The 16,250-nt window shown below is 33.4% G+C and overlaps 2 protein-coding genes across 2 annotated transcripts in view; both read left to right on the forward strand.

Moving 5' to 3' along the window:
- The window catches only part of LOTGIDRAFT_156029 (hypothetical protein), a gene marked incomplete at both ends in the record, with an annotated part of 6,421 nt that extends 3,304 nt beyond the window's left edge, over nucleotides 1–3,117 (forward strand). Inside the window, 2 exons of the mRNA XM_009046067.1 lie at nucleotides 491–631; nucleotides 1,538–3,117. Coding sequence (XP_009044315.1) covers nucleotides 491–631; nucleotides 1,538–3,117 — 1,721 coding nt within the window. The remainder of the gene's footprint in view (nucleotides 1–490; nucleotides 632–1,537) is intronic.
- Nucleotides 3,118–10,384: 7,267 nt separating this feature from the next.
- Nucleotides 10,385–15,134, forward strand: LOTGIDRAFT_109394 (hypothetical protein; the record flags this gene model as incomplete). Its single annotated transcript, XM_009046068.1, has 8 exons — nucleotides 10,385–10,528; nucleotides 11,070–11,152; nucleotides 11,670–11,721; nucleotides 12,086–12,163; nucleotides 12,762–12,879; nucleotides 13,445–13,553; nucleotides 14,365–14,506; nucleotides 15,012–15,134. Coding segments are annotated over 8 exons (849 nt in total), but the record flags the coding sequence as incomplete, so codon positions are not given.
- Nucleotides 15,135–16,250: the final 1,116 nt, after the last annotated feature.

Consider the following 16,250-nt stretch of genomic DNA (forward strand, 5'->3'; position numbering starts at 1 on the left):
TTACATACTACGTTTCGAAACACATACAGGTGTAATAAAACTAGAAGTAGTATATCCATATAACTTGTGTTCGTAATGTTTACCTTCCTGCTTCTAGTTCTATATCTCTTACAAAGATTATTATTATTATTAATGTTTAAACCTTTAGAATACGTAGGAGACATATTTCTCTACAATTCGGTGTTTATTTTACTCAAATACGTACATTAGTTTTCTAACAGCTTCCAAAAAGTATAACGAACTTTAAAACCTTACGTTATGATTTTAGATATTTTTGGCGTTTAAAAGTTAACGTCTGGATTTTTGTTAGTTAAAACTTTCAGATACTTTAGGGGACATATTTCTCTAGACTATCACAGAAGCAGAAGAAATCGCTCCACAAAAGTTTAAATTGCTATGCAAATTCGCTCCTTTTTGTGGGTAGATTTGGGTCTTGCATATATGTAGATAGTCTTCAGAGGTTCAAAAACTGACCTTTGACTAATTTTAGATGCTGTGAATGGATTGGTGCTACATAATAATGGAATTGTGGGGATTCCTAATGCCCAGCAGACCAATGTAAATATCCAAAATGTTACCAACCTTACTCATAAACAGTTTATAACAGATGATGGAACAGAGCTTTTATTAAGTAAGTTGGAAACCATTACTGGTTTTGCTAGACAATTTGGCGCCATGGGTTTAAATCCCACCAAGTGAACAATTTTGTACACTTATATACCTTGATCTTTGAATGGCATTTAGTAAAGGTGTTGGATATAATGAAAAAATTCTTATGGATTACAATCAGTTGAGGGGTGTCTAATACAAAACTAAGTCTTTTTTTTTGTTCTTGTGGAATCGTACAAAGGGGAAACGAAGAGACCACTTCAAAAAAGGATCAAAGAACATCAATCAAATGCAGCCAACAACCATTCAGCAATCCAAGACCATATAAAAGTTACAGGCCACAAAGTCAATTGGAATGAAACCATTACATTAGCCATCAACAAAAACAATAAGAAAGAAAGGAAAATTATTGAAGCCATCCAAATAAGAAGACATAATCCGCCAATCAACAGAGATCCTGGAGTTTTCATTCCCAGAGCCTCTGATCACCTAATCAAACATTAGAAGTTAGATACTTTAATTGGGTTCTTAATCCTTTGTTTTGTTATGTTGTTTTCTCTTTACCTATATATATGCTTGTTAATCTTTGTAATATTATTCATTGCTTGATAAAGACCAGAGAACACTGGTCGAAACTTCTCTCAAATAAAGTTAGTAATTGTAATTCATAAGAATTTTTTCATGATACTTATATACCTTGTTAACCAAAATTGATAAATCTGTGAATAAAGGGAGATTTGTTCAAAACTGGACTTAGTTTTGTATTAGACACCCCTCAACTGAACTCTTCCACACATGCATACTTTCTATCAATATGAAACTATATATATGTATGATTGGAAGAGCTCATTTGTTGAAATAGGGTTTTTTTTTTGTAGCCACCCCTTGCCATGTATGTGTAACAGTTTTTTTTATTATGTTATTTTAGGACACACAGCTGATGTAATGGAGGTTGTAAATTGTTATTTCGATGTTTCTCAAACCAAAGCGTGGAAAAGTGTTCTTAACACAGACAAAATAGCGTTTGTGGTTGGCTTTTCGGGATATTTTAAGAAGTCGATTATTCTAAACTTTTACGAGAAATACAGGTCTCGAGTTGATGTATTTAGATTGAATGGTCCTGAAGATTGGAAGATTTGTTCAAAGAGTACCAAGCCTTTTGCAATTTTCATGGAAGATGCTTTTGGACCTCTTGGTACCCAGTTTGAAAGTATTTCACCTTTTATCAAAGATCTATCAACTTTAAGAAATTTAGAGGCAGCACTTTTTTTATTGGATCCTCTTTCATTCGAACGAAACAAAGAAAGTCTAAAAAATTGCATAAAACATGGTTTACCTGATTACGTGGTAAATTTGGAAGAAGAAGATCATTTATTGAGTAAAGATGAAAAACGTGAAATTCTCAAAAAATCTTCAGAGCTTGTAAAAACAAACGGTCGCTTTTTGACAAATCAGGATATTGATGACATATTGGGTATGGCGGAAAATCCTATATTTTTAGATACTTGTGAAGAATTTGTTATTTACAGCAGACACGATGAGAATGTGCTTCAGTTGTTTTCCTTGCCATTGGATTGCTTTATCAATGATATTAAGTTTTTAAAAGAAAAATGGCCAGATGGATATCATGTGTTACGTTTAGTTGCATTCCATGAAGTTTTTGATGAATCTGAAAAAGGAGAACTTGCTGAAGTTTTAAGGCAAAGCATTGATGGAAATTTATCACAGATTTTAGATCAATTAGTAGGTTCGTATCTAAAAATCCAAAACGATGAAGCTGATGATTCTCACGATAATTTATATGCTTTAAAGTTTGCCTTCCGTCATCGCATGATGCAATATGCTGTTTTATGTACAGAAAGTATTAAGGCGTTCTTAATCAAACATTGTCCCATTGGCTTTTTGGTCGATGTCGTAGCGAAAATGACTAATATGCGTAAAACTTCGTTTGAAAATGAAAATTGTAGCATTGTTAAACGTTTCATTCAAGAAATTCTGAAAGGTAAGCATGTGGCTACTGTTGTCATCCATGAAATATGGAATTCAGAAGAATTTGTGGATGACTTCAAACAGGAACTGAAAACAGAAGAAAAGCTGTCCATTATTCATAATATGAGATCTTTCTGTGAATCAAACATTTTATATCTAGCTGTTTTCAACAAATCACCAAAATTGCTGGAGTGGATTTTGAAGACATGTAAAGAACTAAAATTTAAAGTGCCATCATCATTGTTTAAAAAAGCTATATTTGCCACATGTGTCATAGGCCATTTTAAACATTTTGTACTTTTAATAAACAGAATTAAGAATGTTGATAGCTTTTGTCAAAAAAAGTTAAATACTCTTGTTTTAAAACCGAAAAGAAACACTAAAAATTCAGAAATTGATTTTGAGGAAATCAAATGTTTTGGTGGAATCATATGTACAGCTCAGGCTTTTAATCAGCGAGATATTCTTGACTATATTAGTAGGCGTATTAAGGTAAAACTAAGAAGGAGATTCTCATAGACATAAATATCAAGGCCAATAGTAGGGTTGGATAAAATGATCGAAATAATCGATTATCGTCGCTAAGAATTTATACTTTGATTATCAAATTTCATAATCGATTATATGTCAAAGTTACATTTTCTCCACTGTATCTGTTAACTAGTGGTAATCTCTTCCACATAGTTTCCCTTCAGCACATAACATACCCACAATAAACTATAATAACCGATCAAAGCAAGAATATACTTCTATTACGCAAATATAAGAAATTAAGAATTTTGTATAAAGAGTGTCTATTCTCTATAAAATGTATTTGTTGATTTGTATTCTGTTAATATTTGTATGATATAAAGAGTGTCTATTCTCTATTAAATGTATTTGTTGATTTGTATTCTGTTAATATTTGTATTATATAAAGAGTGTCTATTCTCTATTAAATGTATTTTTTGATTTGTATTCTGTTAATATTTGTATGATATAAAGAGTGTCTATTCTCTATAAAATGTATTTGTTGATTTGTAGTCTGTTAATATTTGTATGATATAAAGAGTGTCTATTAAATGTATTTTTTGATTTGTATTCTGTTAATATTTGTATGATATAAAGAGTGTCTATTCTCTATTAAATGTATTTGTTGATTTGTAGTCTGTTAATATTTGTATTATATAAAGAGTGTCTATTCTCTATTAAATGTATTTTTTGATTTGTATTCTGTTAATATTTGTATGATATAAAGAGTGTCTATTCTCTATAAAATGTATTTGTTGATTTGTAGTCTGTTAATATTTGTATTATATAAAGAGTGTCTATTCTCTATTAAATGTATTTGTTGATTTGTATTCTGTAAATATTTGTATTATATAAAGAGTGTCTATTCTCTATTAAATGTATTTGTTGATTTGTAGTCTGTTAATATTTGTATTATATAAAGAGTGTCTATTCTCTATAAAATATATTTGTTGATTTGTATTCTGTTAATATTTGTATTATATAAAGAGTGTCTATTCTCTATTAAATGTATTTTTTGATTTGTATTCTGTTAATATTTGTATGATATAAAGAGTGTCTATTCTCTATAAAATGTATTTGTTGATTTGTAGTCTGTTAATATTTGTATTATATAAAGAGTGTCTATTCTCTATTAAATGTATTTTTTGATTTGTATTCTGTTAATATTTGTATGATATAAAGAGTGTCTATTCTCTATAAAATGTATTTGTTGATTTGTAGTCTGTTAATATTTGTATTATATAAAGAGTGTCTATTCTCTATTAAATGTATTTGTTGATTTGTATTCTGTAAATATTTGTATTATATAAAGAGTGTCTATTCTCTATTAAATGTATTTGTTGATTTGTAGTCTGTTAATATTTGTATTATATAAAGAGTGTCTATTCTCTATAAAATGTATTTGTTGATTTGTATTTTGTTAATATTTGTATTATATAAAGAGTGTCTATTCTCTATAAAATGTATTTGTTGATTTGTATTCTGTTAATATTTGTATGATATAAAGAGTGTCTATTCTCTATTAAATGTATTTGTTGATTTGTATTCTGTAAATATTTGTATTATATAAATAGTGTCTATTCTCTATAAAATGTATTTGTTGATTTGTATTCTGTTAATATTTGTATTATATAAATAGTGTCTATTTACTATTAAAAGATTTGTTGATTTACATTGCAAAAATCCATATCATCAGTGATCTCAAATTATCAAAACTTGTCATGCCTCGAAAGCTTTAAAATAGAAAGGAAAATGCCCTTGATAGATCGTGACATTATTGGCCTTTATCTTAAGGGTTTACTGTAAAGGGACATAACCAAGTTAAATTTTGGGGGTTATCTCCTCCTGACCGCTAGATGGCGAAAAGGGAAGCTATACGGAAAAATAAAACGCGATAAAATATATTTCACACTGTTTGCCAATTTTCTTACTACATTTGTTGATAAAAACAGATTCAACATGGATATCGACGATGGAGGTAATTATTAGGAACATTTTTATCGATCTATGTTCATGAATTGGTTGTGGGAGATTGACATTTTACGAGGTTTTGTACTCTTCAGTACGTAAACAAACCAAAAATTTGACAACATAAAGCTGCCTGGCCAAACGAAATACACTTTCAGTTTCAATCCAAAATGAGCTTGTGACGACAATTCTCTTTGGTAGGTCTGGATTGTCTTTTGATAATCTGAGTATTGCACTTGTTCTACCAAGGCATGAAGAATCTACAGGAAAATCGCTGTGTTTGTTTCCACACGTTTATTTTTGATATAGCTAGTTATGGTCCAAAGATGGCCTTCTTGAACATTTGTCAGTTTGATGACACAACAAACAAATCAAATTCTTGGGGTTTTGTGACGCGGACAAAAGGTGCATTCAGTAAGCTTATCTAATGCTTCTCAGAAGGGTTGTTGTCACCTTGGCAACTAACCAAAATGGCCCCAAATTTGGCCAAAATGACCACTCAAAAAGTTGACTATAACCCTCTTAGAATACTCCTTTGTATTTTTGTTTTGTAGGAAGTGGTGGGAGCACACCAGTCCAGGATGAGAATGAGAATGAAGAGATGGAGAAGCCATCTACACCTGGTGGACTGATTGACTCTAAACCTGATAGATCAGAAGATGTAGAAATGGTGTCAAGAGATGAGGATGCTGATGGAGATTATGTCAATGAAGGAGGAGAGGTAGGTTGTCCGTGGCATTCATTTTTTTTCAAACATTGAATGACATGTCCAGAGGATATTAACGGTTAGTCGTTTGAGTTGCCCTGTCCGGCAATCGACAAATTAAGTCAAATCAACAGCTCGAATAGATGAAAATGAAGAAAAAATGGCAGATTACATCTTGTTAGAGATGGCTGCTTCTTTCTTTCTAATGATGTTCTATGACTGTAGGTTGTAAGAGAAGAATTTCACGAAGAAGATGAAGAGGAAGAAGTTGAAAGAGAGGTAGTGGAACATGAAGTTGATAATGATGGGGATGATTTTGATGCTGACAGTCCTGCAGCACCAATGGGCAGTCCACCAACACCAGCTGGAAGCAGAGGAGGAAGTCCACCTGGTTCACCTCCTAGAAGTAGATCACAATCACCAGCAGGATCAGTCCGCAGCCGCTCAGCCTCACCCATGGGACCTGGACCTGGTTCACCACCAAGTGCTCCAGGTTCTCCTGCAGGTTCAGCTGGTAGTAGAAGCCGTTCAAATTCACCCCAAGGTCCCGGACCCTGTTCCCCTCTGGGTACACCAGGATCACCGGCTGGTTCTCACAGAAGTGGTTCTCGTAGAGGAAGCAGGAGTAGATCTGGTTCTCCAGCATCAAGAGCTTCCAGAAGTAGATCTAGATCAGGGTCACCAGCAAGGTCAAGGTCTGGAAGTCCGAGGTCAAGATCTGGTTCTAGGTCAAGGTCACGGTCTGGTTCAAGATCTGGTTCGGCAAGGTCAAGGTCTGGTTCAAGATCAGGCTCTGGGTCACCAGCAAGATCTAGATCAGGGTCACCAGCAAGATCTAGATCAGGTTCAAGGTCAAGAAGCAGGAGTGGGTCACGTGCCAGAAGTAGAAGTGGCTCTGGTTCTAGAGCAGGAAGTAGACGCTCCAGTAGGTCAAGAAGCAGAAGTCGTTCAAGGTCACCATCTGTAGCCAAAGTTCGAAGGTCATCAATGAGTGGTTCAGACAAAGAAAATGATGAGTAAGTCTAATAGAATTTATAGTGGTTGTCAAGAAGTTCTTTAGCTTTTTTATGTGTATTTGCGTTACTAAATCCATATTTCAGTGACTATAGAAGAATTGCTTAACTGTAAATATTTGAGGGATTATAAAGAGGTTTTCTAAATTTTTTATGTGAATCGGGGAAACTGATAGCATCCATTAGCACCATTCCAATTTTCAGATGTCTGTGGTTCCTGCAATTCCACTGAAATTTAGGTGTTTTATAATGTCACTATCACAAAAGGCCTTTTATCAATCAGACGTCAGTGGTTCCTGCAATTCCACTAAAACTTATTCCAAAAATCCTAGAGATCTGAATAGTGCAAAGTGATGCTTACAGTGTCCCTGTTACACATTAAAGTTTGGAAATCTCTTTACAACCCCTTTAAACAATATAGATTTGTAAACAAAGCTGATTTTACTGTTACCTAACTTTTATCATTTTAATATTTGTAGAAAAGTAGGATGTAAAACCCTTTCTCGTTTCATTTTATTTTTGATATTTTCCAGTGACAAGGTTAATGAAACTGATAATGAAGCCCCAGTTGCTAAGAAAAGGAAAGGTAACGGCTTTTTTTCTCATTTTGACCAAATGAATTGATATTTAGGGCTCTTAAAGATGGGTTTCCTTATTTTCTAGTGTCAAATTAAGAAAACTATTTGATAAATTGGTGTTTTTAATTAATTTTCATGTATTCTTAATCATATCATTATGTTCTTATTGCATATAATTAAGAGCTTTAACTAATCATAAATGTCAATGTATGTACAGTCTGGATAAACAAAAAAGAGACTTTTTGACCTTTCTTGATCGGTCACTCACTGAAATTCTGCTGGTAATTCTTAGCTAATAATGAATTAATTATGGACATTTAGCATTTTCATTTTTATAAATAAAAATAAGGGAATCCATCTTTAATTGAGCATTATTTTCTGTACATGTCCGTTTGTCTAAAATATCCAGTTGAAAATAGCTTGCATCAGAAAGGCCCATGGCACATTTTCTGCAGTGAGCTTGCTTGCTTGAAAATGCGCCTATATTCCTGTGGTAGAACATAATCAAAATTTCAAAAACTAGCTCTCCTTTCAGCCCAGATATTGTGTAAATCCCAGGTTTAAATTATTTGAAAGCAATATGATACAGACTGTGCATATTAAAGAGCCAAGGTCAGATATGAATGTCCCTTCCTTCCTGTTCGTCTTTTCTTACATTTCTTTTTTTTAATTTGTAGCACATGTTGTCAGTGATGATGAAGGCAGTGAAAAGGGAGAGTAAGTGCTTCACAATTCACTTTCTTCAGAGAAAAGAGGAGGTGGGGGCGGGGCATTATATTGCTGGTCTTCAACACAATCATCTTTAATATTATTATGACACGCCCTCTTACTGATTGACACGCCCTCTTAATGATTGACAGGCACAATGGAAAACCAAAAACACATTTTGAGAGTTGACAGTTAAATTTTCAAGTGATTTGAATGAATATAGATTCTTGATCATGTGACAAACTTTCGCCAGGTCATTTGTTTTGTCACATAAGTTCGCGTTTATTTCCCCATAACGATAGCAAGATCCACATTCATTCCTTAATTATGTGCATTTTTAGTGGACTAACCCAATCTACAACTGGCATCAGGTGCATATAAGACTTGAATAAAGAGTAAATCATAAATTTAATCTTGACTGAAAAATCAAATGTTTGAGAAATTATGGTGCTCAATCATCATAGTGGAAACAAGAGGTTTTCAAAATAAAATTATTACAAGTTATTGCCCTTGATAAAAATTTTCTCTTGAGAAATCTGGAATATTTGTCTTCCAGGAAAGCTGATAAATTAATTGCTGATATTTTTGGCTCTGATGATGAAGATGAAGAATTTGAAGTGAGTTTCATTATTTTTCTCTGGGCATCTATACATGTTATATATTGAAAATAGGTGCAGAATTGCGTTAGATTACAATGGAGATAAAAAAAAGAACCATATAAACTAGAAAAACAGCTAACATAAAAAAACAAATTTCAGGGTTTTGGTGAAGCTGATGTGGAAGGTACACCAAAGAAAAAGAAAGCAGGTAACAAAGCAAATCAGACATTTTGAATTTGTAGCTGTTAAATAGGCTGCCACTGTGTATTTGTAGTGGAGCTAAAATTCATTAAATTGCATCCAAGAGCTTAAAGCTTATAGCTTTGTCCTCTCGGACAACCATGTCCACCCAAAAAGTCACTATCGCAAAAGCTGTTACTGATATCGGAATCCATTTGCCTTTGCGAAAGCTATAGCTGCACATTAAAGATCCCTGGACAGTTGGAAATTGAAAATGATTATGCTAATGCCAATATCCTGGCAAATTTCCCTCATTGCACACTGCATGGTGTTGCAGGTCTTCATTAGCCCAATTAGCTTCAGAAGGGTGTAAAACTCCATACATTTCATTTCTTATTCATCTTTACAGCAGTACTATCTGATGATGAGGGAGAAGGTGCGAGTGGTCAGGTTCTAGAAGTACCACCGGCACCGGCAGAGGACTCTGATTCTGATGAAGGAGTAGTGGACGATAGGAAAGGAGAAGAGAAGTAAGTGGATAGATTTGATTGATTACAATTCCTAGCTCTTTCAGTCTTCAACCCGAGTAGAAGTTCTATTATCTTAAAGATGGGTTCCCTTATTTTCATTTATGAAAATGCAAATACTTATATGAATAGAAAGTAGAGGTGTTTTAATGACTTGGAAAAATACCAGTTTGTCTCACATGTCCATAATTAATTCATAATTAGCTCAATTAGAAGAGAATTACCAGTTGAATTTCAGTGAGTCTTTTTTTTTTGTTTATCCAGACTGTACATACATGAACATTTATGATTGGTTAATACTCTTATTATATGCAATAAGAACATAATGATATGATTAAGAATACATGATAATTCATTAGAAACACCAATTAATCAAATACTTTGCTTAATTTGACACTAAAAAACAAGGAAACCCATCTTTAAAAAAAAATTTGATCTGGCAGGGATACTACCTTCGGATTTTTCAATCTGGTTTCCCCCCTTGTCAGTGATGCAGGTCAGTTGGACTGATATGAAAAAAGTGTGTGGTAGTTAAGATGGGACAGTCAACAGAATCCTTATATACTGGCTGTGCACATTAAAGGAACAGGTGCGCCATTTTGGGAGGTTGATTTGAATCTTGGATACATGTAAATAGACTTCAAAAGTACTAGAAATGTACGAAAATCGCATAATTCCTTTAAAAATATCTCAAACTAGGAATTTTACTCATTATTTCTATATATGTCTTTTCTTTATTTGGCAGTGTCTCAAAAAAAATTGACACGTCTTTTTAACTTTAAAATGCAGATAATTCTGGACAGGCATGGATTTGAAAGCTCAAATTTCGATGGTGAGCTGTGAACACTATTACTGATTGGTCAAGCTAAAAAAATCATGTTTCTGAGAATTAAGTATGATTGTTAAAAAAAAAATGGCACACCTGTCCCTTTAAAGTAGATTTGATTAAGGGCTACCAGTTATTTCAGTAATATTATCTCTGTATTTTTCCAGTAATTTTGTGTCCGATTTTGATCGTATGTTGGAAAGGACACGAGAAGAGAAAGCTAGACAACGTAGAAAGAGAAAGGACTGTGACCTCATTAACGACAATGATGACCTAGTTTTTGATATGATTAAAAATATGAAGATCGCTGCTGAGGTAAGCATTTTTGTTGCCATCTTTTTTGATTTTTGGTATATCTACTGGCTCTTATTCGCCAAGTTTAAAATTCTTAAATTATATGTTAATTCTAAGACATAGTACCACTTTAAGAGTTGCGTTCAAAACTTCTGAACGCTATTCTTATTTGCAAACATTTGCAAACTGGTGATCATACAATTTGAGGACCCCTAAAGTTTTGTCTACCTTTTGACGTGTATTAATAGGACTTAACTAAGAACTTTTGTCTGAGGCAAAAATCCACCCTGGCATCTTAGCAATGTGATAAAAAAAATAGCTAGCTTTCCAGTTATTGTGTCGAAACAACAACCTCATTCGTCATAGTTCCTCAAGGTGAGGAAATGATGTATTTATAGCGAAATATTGTCCAATCAAAATGACCTTGAAATCTCAGCCAATCAAATCAATTCAATTTGGGATTCGATGCTTTTCAATAAACATTATATTTTAAATTCTCTTTTTTTATTTTTATCAAATTCAGCATTAGACATTTTTTATCATATTTTTTGTAAACTTTCAGGAAGACCGAGGACTGAACAACAAACGTCAAGCAGCTACCAAAAAAATTAAAATCCTCCCCTTCATATTATCTCAGTTGAAAAAGTAAGTACCAGCATCCTCCCCTTCATATTATCTCAGTTGAAAAAGTAAGTACCAGGATGATGCCACTATGCATCTGAGGACTCTTTCAGAGAGTCCAGTGGACTCATAGCTAGAAAATTTGGTATATTTATTAAACACCAATATAATCATTACTTCGTTGGTGGACAATATAATCTCCAAGATCATAATTTTACCTGTGATCCTTATTGATCGTTTGATTCCATGTCCGAAGACTTCTTGAATTTTTGCTCCTGTGGGGGTGGGGATGTTACTTGCTGGGTAGAGCTTCATTCCTTAAGGAGTTGAAGTTGGGCAAGGCCCTGTGATCAATAGGCGATGATCCTACAAAAATTTTATAATGCAAAAATATAGGCTGATGCAGCTATCATGACAAAAATGTACCTTATTGCACACTGCAGAATGTTGTCATTAGGCTTAGAAACGAAGGATTGAAAACAAAAATGGCTGATATATGGGAACATATCGATTCATTTTTTATTTGCCCCTCTTTTTTCAGATCAGACTTACATACTGCGTTCTTAGATGCTGGAATATTGTCTGCTATAACAGTAAGTATTGTTAGAGCACTCTTCATTAAATAAGGAAAGGAGGTACAAAAAAGGTTTTCAAGTGTAGGTAGATGGGGAACACTTGTAGCATATTTTTGCACCATTCAAATTTTACTGGCCAACATTTTACTTTTTTAGCCTAAACCGGTGCACGAGAGCAAGATCCTTATTTTATTTTTTGACCCATGGTTTTCTGAATTCTTGGTCATGGTATTGCTATAATTTTAGAAATCTGAAGGCAAATCTGCCTAATTTTCAACCATCTGAAGGGTTATTTGAATATTTCCCACATGCCATGAACAAATCATCCATTTTATATTGGTGCTCATGAAAAATAGATAATTTTGAGTATATGTTTTTGTAGGAATGGCTGGCTCCACTACCAGATAAAAGTTTACCCCATCTCATGATACGAGAAAGTTTATTAAATATTTTATCACAGGTAGGCTATATATAGTATCTTTATAGTTTACTGAGATGGATTCAAATTGACTGACTGCTTACAACTCTGGGGGCAGATTTTGAGTTCTCTGGTTGATATCTGCTTCTATTCTTGCCTCTAATAGATATTTTGATATTTTTGGCTGGAGTAGAGTGAGAAAAATGAAGCTCTGTTTTATGGGGATTTTTCCTCACATTTACATACTTTTGTTAAAAAGTAGAACATGGGCAATTGCAAATTTCAGTTGTTGCGTAGCCTTTGAAAATTTGTCAATTTTATTACACAAAGATATCAGCTTATGTCTACCAGCTGCGGTTCACAAGGACCCAGCTGGTTCTGGTCCAAACCTCTTGGCATGATCTGTCCTGGATTTTCCAAACTAGTCAGGTCAACTTGGATAATAGGGAAATATCACAAGTGTTGTGCATGCAAGTGAGATTAGAACTAACAATCACAATTCATCATAACCAATCAAGTGACTTCAAGATTCCAGCACTCTATCCAACTGAGCTATAGTCCCTCCTTAAACTGAGTGCTTGTGTACTTCAAAATTTTGTATCATCCATTTTAAAATTTGTTTGATTCCTTTTTATTGCAGTTCCCTCCCAGTAATCCTGAAAGTCTCAAATCCAGTGGAATCGGTAAAGCTGTCATGTACCTCTACAAACATCCAAAAGAAACACGGAAAAATCGAGAGTTGGCTGGAAAAATTATAAGTAAGTCAAGTTTATGAGAGTCTAAACCCTAACTGAAGTGGCTGTAATAAAGTAAGAGCTAATGAAAAACTGAAGGAAAGTGTGGACTAATTTCTATTAGACTGGTATAACACTAGTGATGGGCAATCGGATGAAAATAATAATCGATTAATCGAAATAATCGAAGAGGCATAATCGGTTATATAATCGAAACACAGCCCATTTAATGAACATGTACTTGTTTTAAGGCTTTATAAATTAATTTATAAATCATGCCGCATTCGTTTCTGTGCCGAATCTAAGGCTAGTCCTCGAGAAAATTAATCAAAGGTGTGACAAATTATCAGGATCTCATTGTTTTAGTCACCTAATCTTATAATATGTCAAGTTAAATTCATTATTAGAAATTTTATATTATCAACAAAAAACAAACAAAAAACAACACGACTGACTTTTTATATGGTTTGCCGACGTCACCGACTTTGAGTTGAGATTCGATTAGTAACATCACTGGACTTTCAATTACCGTTAATTGGAACATCACTATATAACGCCATGATTTAATCAACTGTTTTTCCCATTTTAGATGAATGGTCCCGTCCTATTTTTAATCTCACCTGCAATTTTAAAAACTTAACCAAAGAAGAGCGAGCACAGAGAGATTACGAATTACTTCCAAAGAAACAAAGACTCAGGTATGGACTCAACGCATATTTATTTTGATTTTCCAATAAAAGCTACTTTTGATCTATGTATTCCTTTATAGTTAAGAGATTGAAAATTCACTCAGTGTGAACTCTCTAGAAAGAATGCCCGGTTCACAAGCTGAGCCATTAAGTGGTTTGTAAGGATGACGGCCTATGTATTCTAGCTCAAGAAAGGTTTTTAATGACTTAAAAGCTTAAAGCTAATTTCGTATATCTTCTCACAAAAATGACCCTTTGGAAAAGAAATGATTCTAAGAATGAATTTTGAACAAGATTTGCCTCCCCTTGTATATGATTTCTAATATTACAGTACTGAAGGTGAAGAAGTCAGAAAAGATATGGAGAAAGCCATGGCTGGTACTGATGGGTAAGTTTTAATTGTTTTCTTTTCAGACTTGTCAGACATCTTGAAATAATATCGTATCTAGTTATATTTTAGCAATCTGATTGGTTAATAATATCTTGGCAATTAAATCAGCCAATCAGATTGCCAAGCACATTTTGCTATTAACAACATAACTGTATGTGAGACTGCCAAGAAAGTGAATTCTGATTGGATAATAACATATGGCTATAGAATCAACCAATCAGCTTTCTTGGCACAGAGATTAATATTCTAATATTGATATATGAAAATGATAACTTTCACAACTAGAAAACGAGGATAGTCTAAAAGAGAAGAGTATATTTCTGTTCAATTGTAAGAGAACTGAGTGTCAAATTTTAATTCTAAAAAGTGCCATGGATAGCTGAAATCCAGCTTTTTCAGCTGGTAATGGATATATCTAGACAACAGTAGACCTTTAAATGTCATGTCGTATATTTTCAGTGCTGTGAGACCTGGTGATCCAGGCTTTATCATGAGAGCACGAGTTCCAGCACCTTCAAACAAAGACTACGTCAACCGACCACATAATGAAATGGAATATGTACCATCTAAGGTAAGCAAGATGTTTTTGGTCTTGGTTTGGCCTTAAGCTTGATAATACAACTTAAGGGATTGTAAGGAGCTTTTCTGAATTTTAGAAGTCTGTAGTTCCTGCAATTCCAATTTCATTAAGTGCTTGATGATGTCACTTATTGGGAAGGGCCTTTTGTGATAATGCATATTTGTCCTCTGTTTTGCAGTTTTATGGGGTTGTTTTTTAGTTCATTTTCTTCTAACCCACTGGTTCCCAACCTAGGGTGTTTTCATCCCCTGGGGGTGTGGGACTAGGGTGTCAGGGGTGTGACCAACTGGTATAGGAGAAGAATTTATTTTGAATTGAGAGAGCACCTCACATCATCACATGCTGAAAATGTGGATGAAACAAATTTTGGGGGGTGTGAAAGGTCTAAATGATTGCTCCAGGGGTATCAAGGCTGAGAAAAGTTAGGAACCATTGTTCTAACCCAAGAAGAGTTAGATTTAGTAGAATCTAAAAACAATGCATTTTATATTTTTAGTCATCCAAAAAGAAGGTCAACAAATATGAAAAACACAAGAGAGCCTTCGCAGATCGTAAAAAACATTCCAAAACTCAGAAAGCTGTTGGTATTAGTATAGAGGGAAGAAATATGTCCTTATAATTTATTGTCTGGAATGAGTGAATGAATGAGAGAATGAATGAACGAACAACCAAATTATGAATGAATGAAAAGGATTGTGGTTGAATGAATGAATGAATGAATGGAACGGATTGTTTATTTTTACATTTTATTAAAAACATTATGGTCAAAATTTGAGAAGCAAATCAAATGTAAAAAGTTTCTAAAATCATTTTTTCCTGTTAAGACCTAGAATTGGTGGTCATTGGTTCAAATCTTCTATAAAATTTAATGTCTTATTTCCTCATAACGCTTGTTGATATTTTGTTTCTGCAGTTGACTCCACTTCTCATCCATGATCTGATAACATTGTTATGTGTCTTGTGTGCTTGATCATTCAATATTCAACCAATCAAATGCTCTGTACTAGAAAGGTTTCCTAACTATGTGTGAGGAATTCTTGGATATTCTGTGTTAAACATTGACTTGTATTGTCATTACACTTTTAACAGAACAGAATTAATACAGAATCTTTGTCAGATCATGGGTGGCTTGTGTAATAACTTGCATATAAAGTTTGTTTAATCAAAATGGTGCTTATGTGTTAAATAGTTTCATTATTTATCTGCAATAGTGCTTTCTTTTGAGTTTAGAGGCCCAGGAACCACTTCCCTGCTTATAAAAAAAAAAACTACCATAGACTTACAAAGTGAGAAGTCTTGATCATATGGGTTTTTTTCAAAAGACTTTATACATGTAATTAAAATATTTGTTAATGATGAAATTTACATAATAATTTGCATTCCTGCTGTCTTAGAAAAAAAAACCTTAAAGCACAACAAATTTTAACTATGGAATTTCTGAAAAAATGTTGTTAACCAGTTTTGGAATTTCGATACATACATAATCATTAGGACTGCAATGATTCACCGATGAATCAATGAACCGCCATTCTTTTCTTCTTATAAATGCTTTGCTTTGGATAAAAATAAAATTAATTCTTAGCCCCGTTTAATAACAAATGACACAGAATCCTCGTATATATAAAAAATTGTGTCATGTTTTCATTTTCACATCAAAATTTACAAAAAATCATGATTTTTTTTACAAGTTCTTACTTGCTCACATCCTCAAGTGCTTAATAGAGACAAACTTGTT

Source organism: Lottia gigantea (genome assembly GCF_000327385.1).
Source record: "Lottia gigantea unplaced genomic scaffold LOTGIsca_10, whole genome shotgun sequence".
NCBI lineage: Eukaryota > Metazoa > Mollusca > Gastropoda > Lottiidae > Lottia > Lottia gigantea.